This window comes from Poecilia formosa, unplaced genomic scaffold (assembly GCF_000485575.1).
Source record: "Poecilia formosa unplaced genomic scaffold, Poecilia_formosa-5.1.2 Scaffold12, whole genome shotgun sequence".
NCBI classification, from domain to species: domain Eukaryota; kingdom Metazoa; phylum Chordata; class Actinopteri; order Cyprinodontiformes; family Poeciliidae; genus Poecilia; species Poecilia formosa.
Window position 1 is genome coordinate 2,277,132 of NW_006799951.1, and position 16,423 is coordinate 2,293,554.

The following is a 16,423-nucleotide window of genomic DNA, read 5'->3' on the forward strand; positions in this document are numbered from 1 at the left end:
TTTTTTTTTTTTTAATTCAACGAGAAGTCCTGAAGGTTTTGGATGCGGGCGCTTCAGGGATGTGGGCACTTTGAGAGCAGCAGCATCACCCACAAACACAAACAACTGCCATCGATTTTTCTCTGAATAGCACAAAAAGACAAGAAAGAAAGAAAAAAAAGAAACAGAGGAACAATAGCAAGACAAAAAAAAAACAAAACTCGTCTATTGAACAATTCACTTTTGCAGTTTGTGGATACCGCTCTAACTAAGTACAGCACTTTGAGAATTGCTCACATCGGACGGACTGAAGAGGGAGGCAAGACCTGTGGACCGGGTTTTTTCCCTCGCAAGTCTTATCCCGCGAAGATAAAACCCTGAAGGATAACACGCTTGGACGTTTATTTCCCCTAATTTCACAGGAGGCTCTTCTCTCTTTTTTTTCTCCTTCTTCTTCTTCCTCTTCTTCTTCTTCTTTTCACGCAAATTGTCCTAAATGTTTGGGATTCAGGAAACTATACCGCGGGGTGGGACGACGATGAAGGAGGAACCGCTGGGTGGACTGAACTCGGTCCGCTCCTGGATGCACACAGCTGGGGTGGTGGATGCAAACACAGCCGCCCAAAGGTACGCATGCCAAAAAATGCATCTGATTTTTTTTTTTTTTTTTTCCCTCGCACGCATTCAGCTCCTCATCATATCGACCCCTCAATCCCCTGAATACTCTGTATCAATTACGGTCTCCCAATAAAATGCCCCCCCTTCGGCTTTTCGCTTCTTTCATTACATCAGATTAGCCATTATTGTGACAAATCAAGAAATCTCCCCCGGTTTGTGCTCAAGCGTGCTTCTGCATCCTCAATGTTTCTCCCCCTCCGCCAGCTTCTCCATCATCTAGTGGCATATCCCCGGTGTCCGGTGCTTTAACCGAGATGGTCTCTTGTTCTCTCCCCGCAGCGGTGTCGGCTTGGCACGGGCACATTATGAAAAGCAGCCCCCTTCCAACCTCAGAAAATCCAATTTTTTCCATTTCGTCCTGGCGCTGTATGACAGACAGGGTCAGCCCGTGGAGATCGAAAGAACAGCTTTTGTGGACTTTGTGGAGAAAGAAAAAGTAAGACGTTTTAATAAATAAATAAAAAATTAAAAAAGAATTTTATTATTATTATTATTTTAGAAATAAATGTATCTGCAAATAACATGCACATGTTTCCAAATTATGTTCTCTGAAATTATAGAAGGGGGGAAGTCACGTGTACTGTTGATTTATTTTTCTTTTTTTAATTTAAAACTCAATTCGCTTATGGCAGAGAGTCATTTTAACCACTAAAGCAGATCTTCCTTCTTATAGAATTTAAAATATGCATGCATTTAGATTTTTCTATTTGATTAAAAAAAACAAACACGTCTGTTAGTTCTAGAAAGCTGTTTCACTGATGCTAATTTTCACAAACTGTTGTCTTCTGCAGGAACCAACCAGTGAAAAAACTAACAATGGAATACATTACAAACTACAGTTATTGTACAGCAACGGTGAGTAAAACTAATAATAATAATAATAATAATAATAATAATAATAATAATAATAATAATACTTTATTTTGACATACATTTTATTTTTATTGAACGTTGCTTTATTTGCAAGCTAAAATTCATAAAACATTTCTAAAGTGCTCCTCTTCTTCTCTCCACCCTCCACCCCCCCAACCCACAGGCGTCAGAACAGAACAGGATCTTTACATACGATTAATCGATTCCATGACGAAGCAGGTAAGCTGTTTGTCACACTTTAAGTTTCTTTTACGCACGGCGCAAAACCCCAAAGTGCCGTGCAAATCGTCACCCCCTAAAGCCAGAGGGGGTAACATAACAGAACTTATGGTACAAAATAAAATCAAATTACGTGCGTAATCAGAAGAGACAGCCTCTATTTTTGACTGTTTACGTTTGACCCTACATTATTGCCATACTCCTAAAAGTCAATGTCACCCTGGAGTTTCCTTCCTTTCTTTCTTTCTTTCTTTCTTTCTTTCTTTCTTTCTTTCTTTCTTTCTTTCTTTCTTTCTTTCTTTCTTTCTTTCTTTCTTTCTTTTTTTTTGGCTTCTTTGTAAGTTCAGTTTGTCCAAGCATTAAAAATTTACGCATCACCTCTGCTCCATAAGATCTGATTTGACTTTTCTCACGCAAAGAGTCAGAGGTGACGCTCTAAACCAGTTTTGGAATAGTGTTTTACATAAATACACAGATTTTTTTTTTTTAAATATATATTATTATTTTAATTTTAGTTTTTTTCAAAAGGAGCTTAAAGCCTAAACGCACGGTGTGGATTTTTTAATCCAAAGCAAACCCGATTACAATGAAAAAATAGATAGATTAAATTAAATGAAATATTAAAAAGGCCGCGCACACATGCATAATTTTTAGCCTTCCCTCCACCCCCCTCCCTTGTTTTGTTATTAAAGCAGGGGGTGTGGAGGGGAGGTTAGGGGGGGGGGGGATTTAGATAGAGCCGTGAAGCTTGGACAACATTCCTGCGCGAATGATCCGAGTCAATGACGCAGAACAAGCAATTTATGGATTTCTGTTACTGCAGTTGCAAATAGCGACATAAATCAAACCAATATAGATAATCGCCAGTTACAAGCGGGTAAAATACTACAAAAAGGAACGAGGGAGGAGGGTGGAGGGGACATAATAAAACCTGCAGGTCAAACAAGTTGTCTTTTATAATGTGAATGATGCGACCTGGTTCAGATGTGTCACTCCTTTTTTTTTTCCTTTCCCCAAACTCGTTTTATGCTGTTGGCCTGAAGCGTGCCAGACGATGATTGAATTTATTAATGGCAGCACAGCGAAAATCAGCAATAAAATTATCACCCTTATTATTATTATTATTTGCTATATTCCTTTTTATTTATGAACGTCGACTTTTATTCATTTGTTTATTTCACTCACATTTGCACGGTGTGTCTCAGCCTTGTACAAGGGAGTAAAAAAAAAGAGAAAGAAGTCTATCCTTAGAAATAGAAGAAGGAAGGAGAGGAGAGGGAGGGAGGGGATGGAGGGAGGGAGAGAAGAGCGGCAGAACTGATAGCTCCACGCCATCTGTTTCAGCCAATGCTCAAAAATTACTCAACCGTACCGCCAGACACCGCTTTTTATCCACAGAAAGATCATTGTTAGCGGCTCAAAATAAACAACAGATTGCCCATTAACACTTTCCCCCAAATATCCCCAGATTATAAGCATATTGATGACACTTCTATTGGATCTCTCCTCGTGAAAAATCTCTTCTGTGTGTCTGTGCGAGCCACAGGATATTACCGAGATTAATAATAATAATAATAAATAAAAATAATACAGTTTATTATTAGGCTATTTCTATAATTAACAACAACAAAAAACAAACAAACAAAAAAAAACAAATTGTGTGCTTTTTTCATTTTTGATAAAAATACTATTGCTGGATTTAAAAGATTTGTTTCTGCTATTTTTATTATATTTTGGAATTGTTGATTATGATTTAAATAGATGTTTGTTTGTTTTTTTGGAAATAATTTGCACATGGGAACCGCATTTCCCTTTCAATTTAATATTTCGAACTGTCTTTACACTGTGTGTGTGTTTAGAAGAAGAGAAGTAAAATCAGTAATAAAAAAAACACAACTATTTATTTATGTTGCAAAATAAATTAATACAATTTATTTCTGTGTCATTTTGGTTTAAAAAGGCCATAGTTTATGAGGGTCAGGACAAGAATCCAGAAATGTGCAGAGTTCTTCTCACTCATGAAATCATGTGCAGGTAAGCAATGTGTATATATTTTTTTTATTATTATTATTTTTATTTTACACTGATGCGCTGTCCATGTTGCAGAACCAGGCAAAATCATTATTCTCTTTCCCTCCAATAAGTTTTGACACTTTTGATGTGATGCAGCAGCCTAAATTGTTCTGTGGTCCTTCAGCAGCCACACACACACTCACACACACACACACACACACACTCACACACACATACGCACACTGTGAGCCAGAGCGAGAGAGCTAGAGAGGAAGAGAAAGCTGCTGTCATTTCCAACTTTGATATGATGTGATTAGACTTTGATACAAATATGACAGTGAAAATGAACTGACTGTCTTTTTTTATTGAATGGAAATTGACATAACCACACAAGATCCAATTTCTTTCTTTCTTTTTTTTTATTTAATGTGATTTCTTTAGGAGCTGCATGCCACTGTTAATGTTCTGTTATGCATAAATGCAGCATGCAGCGCATTCTCCATCTCTCTGTCTTTTTTTTTTTTCATTTTAGTACAGAGTCATTTCTCGCTTGATCCCACCTGTCAACACTGATCAGCGAGCCTTTTAGTGTCATTTAAACCACGTAAATCTCAACAGCTCACGTTGCACCCGCCTATTCATCGGTGTCACTGATACTAAAAGGAAAAAACTCCTTTTGTTGTTATTGTTAAGGCTCAGCGTGAGCTCTGTGAACACTGAATTTGGATACTGTCGGTTAACCTCTCCTTTGTTGCACCCGGTGCATTGTTCAAGTTGTGCTGGTTGGGGAGCAGGAGCAGCATGAGAGCTGAGAATGATTTGTCCTTTTTCATGCATAAACTCATCACTCACGCTCAATTTATACATGCATCCATCACTTATTTGTGACACACTGAATATGCTCGTGCTGAAGGGGTAATTTTTTTTTTTTTTATCAAGAGGAAGTGCATTTTGCTGCTGCATAAACTAAGTACTAGAACCTATTACGACATATATAAGAATGGTGTTTTGATATATTACCTAATTCTATCTTTTTTTTTTTCCCCAGCTTGTTTTGAATTACATTTTTTTCTTTCCTTTAATACATCTCAGCTATAAAGCTCACCTTTAATATTGCCTCTTGTAAATAAGGGACACCCAGATAGTGTGTGGTTGACTGACAGAAGCTTTGTTTTTCTCCTTGCAGCATATGGCATAAATCAATCCCATTCACATACGCTGCTACGTTTTCATCTCAAACGGAAGCCGAGACGATGCATTTGTTTGTTGTTGTTTTTTTTTTTTCTTATCCACTTCCTGTTCCTGAACCAAAGCGGTGATAGGCAGCAGCTATAGCTATAGGTTTTCTTTCTTTTTGTTTTTTTTGTTTTTTGTTTTACAGTGAGGAAAGGGCTGGAATAATGTGCTGGAAGATAGATTAGTGCTTTTGAGGGCCATAATTGATAAATGCCCCGCAGAAATATTGGTTGAGGGTGGCACCTTGCATCTCCCTCAGAAATAGCAGCTTGGCAATTAGAGGTAAACAAAAGCTGAAGCTGTGAAAAGTGACTCCCCTGCCTCCTGGCCCAGTCCCCACTCCCCTCCCTTCCATCGCTAAGCCAAACAACACAACATGTTGTTTTCACCATTTTTATCAGCCATCAGCATCAATGGGATTGGGTAGATTGAGTGAAGGAAATCTCAAGGCAATGTCTTACCACTCTGATGTACTTAGCGAATAAATGTTCTGATATTTAACTAATTATTTGTTGGTAAAAAAAAATAAATAAATAAATAAAAATAAAAATCATTTTCTCTATGTCTCCAGCCGATGCTGCGATAAGAAAAGCTGTGGAAACAGGAACGAGACCCCGTCAGACCCCGTCATCATTGACAGGTAAGGGTGTGTGCATCATTCTGCATGCATATGTGTGTGTGTGTGTGTGTGTGTGTGTGTGTGTGTGTGTGTGTGTCTGCAAAGAGGCAATGAGTGGATGAATGAGAGTCACACCGACTAAACGGATGAGTGACGGAGTGCTTGATCTCCCTCCTGGTGCACCAGTCTGGCCCATTTGGGCTGACTTGCATCTTCCAGCACCACAGTGTGGGAACCGCAGGCGAGTCTGTGTGAGAGTCTGAGGGGCTTCTTTCCCAGGTAGCCTGTGCACCACCGAGGGGGCGGTCACCACCTGGATAGGGTCTGTTGGATCACAGGTGGTCGAGCCACCAGAGGATCATGCCGGGAACAACGTCTAATTAGCTGGCTCTTATCTGGCACGCTGTCGTATCTTTATTTTTGACAGCGACGCCGTCAATAATAATTGCTTTTCATTGACTACTTCCTCCACTCGGGCGAGCTGCTCGCTGGGCCGCCACTAAAGTTTTGTTTTCAGGGGGGGGATAAACACTTTATGGCTGCTGTTTTAAGCTCCACCTGAAGGGAAGTTGCACCTTGCACGTTTATATTACCCTCGCCGCTAAAGAGGAAGAATAAAAGCTCCTCTCTACAGGCACTGACATTTCTTTCCCATGCCAGGGCAATAGGTCCTGGTCAGCAAGGGGTTTGTTTAGGTTCAACATATGTGTGTGTTTGTATGTGTGTGTGCGTGTGGTTGGATATAGAGGTGATGCAGGGGGTTGCAGCCTGAGCGTTGGATCTCAATGTAACTCTCGCCACGTAGTGAGGGAGGCAGCAATGCTAATGTTTGACTAGCCGGAATCACTGTTTGCTTAGCGGAGAATGCCTGGTATCTGACAGAGGGGACAACTCTCTTATTAGTAATCAAATAGGGCTGAGCAGTTGTTGCTGCCACTCCACTCCAGCGGCTTCTCATGCATCAGGAAGTAGGGAGCCGGCTGCCCTGGGAGCCTGGATGGATTACCAGGGCTACTGCTGTCTGAACCCCAAACTCACACAGACACAAATGCATGTCAACACACACACACACACACACACACACACTCGGATGGAGACACAAGTGCAGCAAGAGACACGCTCTCTGCAGGCGTGCATGCACATTTTCTGTATGTTGTTTAAACTACTGCTCTGGTTGACTGTCATATTTTTATACAGCTTGGGAGAAAAAAAAAATTAATTAGGAGACCTATGTACAATTCAAAGTTCTTGTGATGTGACTGTAGCTCTGAGTTTGAGTAGTGCGAACATTTGTTCTAATCCTACAAACATCAAACAGCGTTCCTCCGAAATCTCACTTAAAGATAATGTCGCTATGAGTATTTTTTGCAGCAAGAGAAAATGTTAAAATAAACTAAGGGAAAGAAACCAAGTTCATATCGACTTTTAAATATCATGTTCTTGATGGTTTAACTTAGGATGCGTTCAAGCATCAGTACTCGGTGGAAAATCAAGATTTTCAATCTCAGCTTTCACTTGTCTTGGCGTGCGCTCCATAAGTTTTTCCTACTGATGTTGAGTTGAGGTGATCACCTAGTCGGTGCCGCGGTACACTGACGTGTGCTTCTTGTGTTGACTCGATTGGCTTTCACGTGGAGATGCTGATTTCAAAACAATTCGCAGGGGTCACTTTATACTTTGAGAAACTCATATCCAATGACTGCGGCAGGTTTAAAATAATTTTTTACTCACGTTTATTTAAAAATTTCAAATAAAAACTGGAACATTTGTTAGATTCTAATCTGACATCTGATCTGGCAGGGGTATGGATAATTTTGTCAAACATTTTTTTTTGTCATATTTTTACACTGAGTAACGCAGTGCTGCGTAATCCCTACAATTATTGGTGCACACTTCTGGTCAGCTGGCTGAAATAAGCTTACTGTGGTTTTTCCTTGTTAACAAGAAAAAACACTGCATAGAAATTTTTTTTTTAAATGGTTCCAAACTATAGTTAATGGAGGTTATGCACAGCATTACTAGAGCTAGAATTCAAAATAATTTGTATTATTTGAGCAGTAGTAGGCATAACGGTGGGTTTTCAGATTTAAAGCAAAAATTACATATATGCACATTTTACTTTGAAATCTCTCTTTTGGCCTATGCCAAATGTACATATATATTCTTTAAGGCAGGCTCAGTGGATGTACACCAGTCTGAAAAGCTGCATTTATTAGTCAGGTGGAGTTATAAAAAAACTTAGACTAAATAATAAATATCAGCTTTTAGCCTGATTTCCGGCCCTTTCATGTTTGCTTTGTGTCGTTGCTACTGTTTAAAGTTTCGCACACCATTGTCCCTCGTTCTGATCGGACAAAGGAGTGTAACTTAAGTACAATAAGCAAAATGAAAGCAAGTAGAATTAAAGTCAAGAAGAAGGGGTGGGAAAAAAAGGGGTGGTAAAAAAAAAAAAAAGGAGAGAAGCGGATGGATATTGTAAGCTCAACCGGCTCAGGGAGGGCTCGGATTTTCATTGTGACGACTCTGAATAGGAGCAGAGTATCCCTTTCCTTGCACAATGAGCAGCTCTGTTGAAACACAAAAGCATATGTTCCTCATTAGACCCTCCCATTGTCTCCATGTCGTAACTATGAGCCCGTCAGCTCACCCTAACAGACCCACGCAGGTTCCCAGTGACTGAGGGGGGGGGAAAGCTCGCGGAGAGAGGGGCGCCTGTGAAAGTTTGCAGAGTTTAGCAAGAGTTACGGACATGACCCGAGCACCGAGCGCGCTTACTTACTGTACGATTATTTAGTGCAGTTACTTGACTCTTCCTGCAGTGCATATGGTTAAGCTTTTAGTTTAAGCCCCCATGTTTTACAGCCATTTCTGTTACATCTGTCATTTTCCCATACACATCATTAGAGGCACCTGTGCTGTGGTCGCTGCTGGCAGAAACTGATTATTTCCAATTGAGTAGAACATAGCTGAGTGACATAAACCTAGAGGAGAGGTTTGATTGTTGAATCAAGCATGTCTCATCTGTCTAGAATTACAGCATGAGAGAAAAAAGAAAACAAAAAGGAAGAAAGAGAGAGAGAGAGAGAAAAAAAAAGAAAAAGCTCAGCGAGCACTGCCACATTTCGTTGAGAAACAGTAGCATGGCTGAACCTTAAGAAACAGATTTGGAGTGAATCATTGATGGCTTTCACTCTCTGTAACATTTTCCCAGATGGTACGAGGGGGGAAAGCGCACACAGCTAGCTGGCATCTAGCAAGACATTAACTGGCTTTCCCATGGATCTGGCATATCCAACGGAGTTTGGGAAACTTATCATTCCAAATGTGTCCTATTTTCCTGCGGTCAAGCCAGACATCTGTTTACCCTATTTTCTCTTGGAGTTTTGATACAGATTTTCACTCAGATTTCTGAAGAGGAAGGATTCTCTTAAAAAAAAAAAAAAGAAAAAAGAAAAAAAAATGTTGGTTAGATATTGGCCCAACAGCTGTCACAAAGTTTCAGCTCTACTTGGGCTTTAAATATTTCAGCAATTACACTAGATGCCCTTGCATTATTCATATTTGGTTTTGGATGAAGAAAAGTCCTATTTTTGATTAATTCTTGTGGTTTCATATCAGGCATGGGGCCGGCATGAGGTTCTCACGGTGTGTACAAGCGCCACAAAAAAAAATAAATAAATAAAAAAAAATAAAACAGTTATCTGAGTGCTTTTATTTAAAACTGGAACATTATTCATACTACTAAAATGAGATTGTGTTGTTTATTACAGTCATGGTAATGTTTCGATAGCATTTATTTGTAGTTATTTTGAGTCTGACGCATTTAAGTGTGCTTAATGTTATAATTTTGTTGGTAATATCATTATGAAGTTACTATTATGTGGTTAATTACAGAGGTTAATTCCTTAGAAAAAAACAGAAACCTGTCCTTTAAAATTGTGTTACACTAATAGGTTGATAGGTGGCGCTCTTTTAGTTTCTACGTTGTATTTTACTTATTTTTGGACACTAGAAATATTTTGTATTTTGTTCCCACCAGTCAAATTTGTGTTTCTTGTAGAAAAGGAAAAAAAAAAAAAAAACGGTCGCAGCCATTCATTTGGCCAGCTGACCAGCAGTGTGCAGCAACAGATAGGGCAAGAAGATTACTTGCGGTACGCTATACTCCATACAACCAGATAATTAAAAGGCCCTTAAACTGTAGCAATGATATGACAGACAGATTTATGCAATTTAAAAATCACATTTAAAAAAATAAATACATATTATACCTTTAACCCAGCCTCTCCTCACTTTGTATTTACCATAACTTCTTGTCAGTCAGTAATATGAATGTGTTTTTCAGACATAAAAAGTGGAAAAAATAAAAAATAAAAAAAAATTCAGAGCCAGTTGGTGCGAGAATTAGATTCATCTAGAGACTAATTGTTGTGATGTTGCTATGGCCGCATCCCCTTCCAGTTTGCATAAATCTGGCAGAGCTGCAGATGTCACTTTTATAAGTTAATGGTGCTTTAAAGTAACTGGGGGAGCAGGTTTATTTAGTCTGTAATTTAAATCTTGAGAGTTATAGTGATGAGGTACCCAATATCTGATTAGATGTTTTTCTCCCCCCCATTTACAGTGCGCGCAGCATATATCCCAAACATAACTTAATTTACGACGACTCCTCTGGTCTGGGATCTGTCTTCACTCTTCTGCATATTGACTTTGTCTTCTCTTGTGTGAAAGATTAGATACACTGGCCAGGCTCTACGCATGGATTTTGTAATAAGGCGGCACATGTTGTTGAAAGATGAGAGAAAATGAGTCATTCTGACTGTCTGGGTTCAAAGGTCACCTTTAGCCTGGGAAAATTGGGAATTATTATTATTTTTTTTTTTTTTTGACGGCAGAAATCAGACGGACAGTGTGTGAATTCTGGTTTTATTGTATGTTCGTGAGGTCGGACATCCTGTCTCGATTTTCATTGCCATTCGCAAACAGTTTTTGGAAGAGAGCTAAACATGTCAGCTTCATTTTTTCCATCGGCCACAGCACTCCATTTCACTTCCTGTCACAAAGGTCAAAGAGCGCTGACCTTTGGAGTGCAGCCCAGCCACTGAATAATTCATGACATTGACTTGTTTTTTCCCCTTATTTTTTCCCCCCCTTGCCTCTTCTTTTTTTTTTTTTCCGGTCAGCACACATGGCTGTGTGGTGGGAGGCTTTTATTCATTTAGCTCATTTATAAAAGGGCTTCGCTGCACCTGTTTGTGTGTTAATGCAATTAAATTTTGGCCTAATGTAAATTTTGCTTAGCTTTCTGTTATGTCCCTCATTAGGCAGCCTGTATTTTCTAAACGACTTTGCGTTATCGTTCATTTGTGGGAACACCTACGAGGTCATTTCCCAGAGTGCACTTGACTTGTTGTCAAGTTGTTTACCAGAAACAAAAGGGGGGACCGCAAGGCTCAGAACGTCTCGCGAGCGGCCTCCTAAGAAACAAATCGTGGAAATTTGTGGGCTCCCATCTGGTTTTTGCAGAGCCGTGATTACCTCCGAAAGCTGAACAAATGCCAGTATTTATAAGGTCAGCCCTTTATGTGGAAATGCGATGTAAATGAGAATCAGCGAAAGGGGACATTAAACAAAATTAAATTCATTGTCTCCTTTAATGTCATTTACATTTTTGGCTAAGCTCTGGACTGTCAAAGAGGATTTCTAAAACCATTTTAATTGCACATCAGCATTGAGGGAGGGAAAAAACCCCCCCAAAAAACGGAGGGTGTTTTCACTGTGCAGCTGCCTTGATAACCTGCAAAAAAGAAGTGTGTTTATGAAGTACCTAAATGACATGTTTTCACTGCATCTGCACGGGGGCAATTAAGATGGCAGTCAGTAGGTAGTGTTAATCTGCCATGGTACTCCAAGCATCCTTAATGAAAATGATGCTGAGGGTCTTTATTTTATTCTTATTACTTTTTTTATTTTTATTTTGCATTGCACCTTTAAGTTGCAGCACTTGAGTTGCAGTGCTTCCTTTATGGTTTAGCCATTAAAGCTGTTAACATGTATAGGAAGTGCCCTCTTATTATATTTCTGCACGCATGCAAACACCTGCGAACACCTAATTACTTGCGACTTAACAACACATTCAAGTCGACGTTGTATTTATGGACGTGTTTGGCATCATTCCTGAGACAGATGTGGGTTGAGAAATGGGAGCACAAGCCGGCCACCCCTGCTTTAAGCCGGCGTGGTGTTTGAGTGAAGCCTGTCTCCTGCCCGGGTCCAGAGCAGGAAGAGCAGGAAGTGTTGAGAGCGAAAGCTGTACTTTGGCAGCTCTCCTTTGGCTTGCACTTGCCGAAAAATGAAACCCAGACCCTCTGCGCAGCCCCTAAAGGAGCCAGAAACCTTCCTTCCCAGCGCTCCCAACCATCCAGGATTGGGTAATACTTGTTCACTAAGCAAAACATTACCTCAAATTATTCTCGCCCTGTTCCCCCTATTCCCTCCTCCCCTCGTGTCGGTTTTTATCGCAGTTTGTAAATGTCAAGACACGTACGACGACGCACAGTATAAATGATATTTTCCAAATTATGCTCACATGTTTGGGTTCACATGAGTGGCGGCTGAATGTAACGTGGTGCCTGATGCTCCCGCGGGACGCCCACCTCACTGGGGTAGCATTCCCCAGTGGCATCAGCTAATGGCAAGACTTGACAACAGCAGAGAAGCCGGGGGTGTTGTGTTTTACTAGCGCTGAGCAGGGGTGATGACTTTAACATGTGTGCAGAGAGAAAGACGGAGATGTTTGTGTGCTCTGTGTGTGTGTGCGTGTGTGTGTGCGTGTGTGTGAGCGTGTGTGTGTGCTGTGCTAAAGAGAGAGGTGTGCAATACGAAAGATTGGCGCGGGCCAACAGAGCGACGGATTCGGCTCCAGCTTGACGGCAGTGAAAGACGAAACATGGTTCCACATGTGTTGAGAAAGAGCAGTCCATCTGTCCATGGAGACAACCCCTCCTCCTTCAACCCCCGTTTCTCTTCCCCTCTTTCCTTCTCTTCCTTTCCTTCTCCTCCACTCTTTTACTCCCCTGGTTCAATGCTGACAGAAACAAGGCCAGAGCTGGGGTGATGAGATGAATGCTGGGCCAAAAGCAACACTGGACCTTGTGTACACACATAGAGAGACATGCACACACACACACACACATGCACACACACGCACACACGCACACACACATATATCCTGAAGAGGAATGAGAAAAGGCTTTAGAGAGATTATTTGTTATTTTGTGTTATGTTTTATATATGTTGGTAAAAGTTTTCATTTTTATTTCTGTGCTGTTTGTGCATTTTAAATCTCGCTCCCTCACCCCCAAAAAAAAAAAAATCCATGAGTAAAAAAAAATCAATCTATAAAAACAGGGATTGTTTACTGGTATATATATATAAAAAATAAAATGTATTAAAAGCGTGTTAAAAATATTGGGCTACAACTATGCTAACACTGAACAAAAAATTTTACATTAGCTATTGTTTGTAAACCCTACAAACTGAGAGTATGGTCGGAGTTATGACTTTTTTTTTTTTTTTTTTTTTTTTTTTACCAGTGACCAGTTATTTTAACGCCAACATGTAGGAGGCTTGCTGTATTTTAAAGTAATGAGCTACAATTTGCAGGGATAGAAAAAAAAGGAAGTTGTAACACATATCACCTGATATTTGGTACGTAGGTACGGGCTTTGTGGAGGAGGCAACAATCTTCTTTTGTGCCGTAATGAAACTCCTGAAATTCTGTAATAGCTTTTGGATTTCGGTGTGCCGCCCTAACAATGTGAGGGAACCCCATCTGGAAATCTCTTTCAAATCCTTCCACTGCATAATCCATCGGAGCAACAATAAGTATCGATATTCGGCACTAGTTCATGTAAATAGTGTAGCTCATTTGAGGAAGGGTAAGTTTTATTGCTAGATCAATATTTGTGTTTGTGGAACTTTGCATGCAGTGACAAGTGTAATGTCAAAAAGACAGATGAAATGAAACATAGGATGCCGGATTCTTTTTACTGCAATAATAATAATAATAATTCCGTGATTATTTTGATAATATTTCAGCCCATATTGCCAATCCCTGATGAACGCTCTAATGAGATAAACAAAACAAGTACTTAGCAGCACTCCTTTCTAATTCAGCTTTATTGCGGTTTCAAAGGTGTTTTTTTTTTGTTTTTTTTTTTGTCAAATCGCTTCTGATTCTGTGAACCAGTTTAGTTCACTCAAACCTATGTTTTTCCTTTTGCAGAGAGTGTCCGTTTTCTTTCTCTTGGCGTGTTCTCACTTCTCATTCAACCCTTATTAGGTTTCCCCTAATTGTCAAACAAACTGTTGGGTCAACCTCAGTCATATCTGGCTGTAAAACAGCACATTAGGCCCCGGCGAGGGATATATGTGGTATTTCATCGGGAGACGGAGTAATGCTGGGGTTTTATGGTTAAGTACCAGTTCACGCCCACGCCATTTGTTTCGCATTAGAAGCGAAGGTTTTGTAAATCAGATCAATATGTTCGCTGAGATGTGATTCCATGTCGGGATCTCCCGAGCCGTTCGTTCCCCCAGTATTTTTCTTAGGGGACTGGTTGTCGATGCACACTCTTCCCCTCCTTTGCCCTTCCTTTCCACCCTCTTTTCTTTTTTTTTTCCTCCCTGTATTTCCCACCTCTGCTACCCCCTCCCTCCGTCTTCACCTCAATCTATTTCCATTTTCTGAACGTAGCAATTTGTCGCGTGACACGGACGAGATTAGGATGGGAAGCAGTCCTGAAGATTTCATCGGACATGGTCCTGCTCCCGCTGGTGTGAGGTCACAGGACAAAAAATGGGGGGTGGCGATGGTGTGGTGGGGGTTTGGTGGGGGAGGATTCGGGGAGAGGGTCATCAGTTACCTTTGGGGAAACGAGCTGGTCTGCTGGCTGCTCCGTTGGCCCCCAGGGGTGCCTGGGATGTATCGGAGGAGAAGGCCCCAGAGAAGGAGCCCTGAACCAGTGTCATTTATTAAAAGTGACAAGTTATTTCTAACTATAGCTCTGTTTTTATTGTTTTACAATGCTGTCGTTTGGAACGGCGGCCCCTCTCTTCAAGCATCACAAACAAGTGATGAATGAACCAGGTGACCAGCTTTTTTTTTCTTTTCTTTCTTTTTTTTTTTTTCTACATGCTCAATGCACTTAACCGCCACATGTGCGCAGTTAAATCATGTAACATATCTTGTTGCTCTGTTAAAATTAAACAAACGTGCAGCTTTAATAAAGATCAGACCATATGTTAAGTGTAGAAGAAATATTTCAGCATTCGCCAGTTTTTTTTTTTTTTTTTTGTTCTCCAGGACATTTGTTCAGTAAATTAATAACAGCTTACAGTATGAATCTCAAGTTGACCTCTGCATAATCAGTTCCAGAACATGACCAAACTGCAATAGTTGAGCTTTTTTCCTCATTCCATTCAGCACTTCCTTAATGAAAACCCCACTAATAATGGCGTGTTTATTCAATGTGTGACCAAAGCTCCTTATTGAGGGTCAGCAAGGTACCCGACTGCCCCCACCTCCTCAATCCCCGTCCCCCCCATTTTTATTTTTTTTTATTTTTTTTTACAGCCAGCCCCAAGTGCGTTAATGATATATGACAGAAATTTCCTTGTGCTGGTTCAGTGGCAAGAAAGGTCCTGGCTAGTCTATATCAATCCATCTGACTTATGTTCCCATGTCTTGAATTACCGCTTGATGGAAACCTGCTGCGGGCTTCTCTCGCCAATTGAAATCAGATCTCCTCCACAGCCTGGTGTGATATTGATCCATATTCAACACCCAGGCTGCGGATCGATCAGTATTGATTTACAATAAAAAACACTCCTCTGCTTGTTCAGCACTGCAATCGATACTTTAAAGCAAAAGAGAGAGGGGGGGAAAAATGCAAAAAGAAGAAAAACAGGACCTGCACTGTCCAGCTGGAATTTATATATGAAAAAAAAAAAAAGAGGATCTGTTTTATTTCATTTGAGGAGCAAGAGTTTATGTGACCAAACCTTAACCACTCTGGTAACCCCGCAACCCCTGCAATGATCCTCTCCTGCAATGTAAGACAAACCTATAAAAAATGGTTTTACAGGATGATATTTCTATAAGGACCCGTTTACTGAAAGAGGTGTGTCTGTTTCTGAATTAGCGGCACATCTGCACTGCAGTCTGCAAGCGCTAAAACTGTCACATCAAATCTGTTGGAGAGCTGAAATGGAATGCTAAAATTGGTGGATCACTTTAGCTTGATTTCGGCGTGTTAACACAATGACATGATTTCCTGTGGTTTTGATATTAATTCATTTCTCATTTTCCACCCCCCCCCTTCCTCCCCCCCAGCCCCCCCCCCCGCCCCCCACACACACACACTCACACACTCACACACAGACACATAATCTTGGTCCAAGCCTCCCACACGTTCACGATTAGGGCCCGGTACAATGCTGAACACGCTAGAACAGGCCAAGGCGACCCAGTGAGCTCCGGCCAGATCCACTTTCCTCCCTGTCACATCTTAGTCCTAATCTTTCGGACTTCCTCTCCCCTGCCAAATAACTGTTCCCATCCAGCAGGTCCCAGCATTGGCTCAGGCTGCCAACATCTGAAAGTTATTATCCCCAATCTCTGACATCCAGGAGTTTACAGTTATATAATGATGGGGAAAACCACATGTCCCCAGAGGCAGAGAACATTTTTGAGATGCCTCCCCATCTGTTTTGGGGGGAGCTGCCCATTTTGGGCAAAACTCA

The 16,423-nt window shown here is 40.7% G+C and overlaps 1 protein-coding gene across 6 annotated transcripts in view; it reads left to right on the plus strand.

Annotated features, from left to right (window-relative positions):
- Positions 1-475: 475 nt before the first annotated feature.
- LOC103133554 (EBF transcription factor 3) overlaps positions 476-16,423 on the plus strand; it is an 86,462-nt gene continuing 70,514 nt past the window's right edge. For all 6 annotated transcript variants that reach the window (XM_016667966.1, XM_016667968.1, XM_007545331.2 and 3 more), the window contains exons 1-6: positions 476-606; positions 937-1,093; positions 1,449-1,512; positions 1,694-1,749; positions 3,710-3,783; positions 5,570-5,638. In XM_016667966.1, the coding sequence (XP_016523452.1) occupies positions 476-606; positions 937-1,093; positions 1,449-1,512; positions 1,694-1,749; positions 3,710-3,783; positions 5,570-5,638 (551 nt within the window). The remainder of the gene's footprint in view (positions 607-936; positions 1,094-1,448; positions 1,513-1,693; positions 1,750-3,709; positions 3,784-5,569; positions 5,639-16,423) is intronic.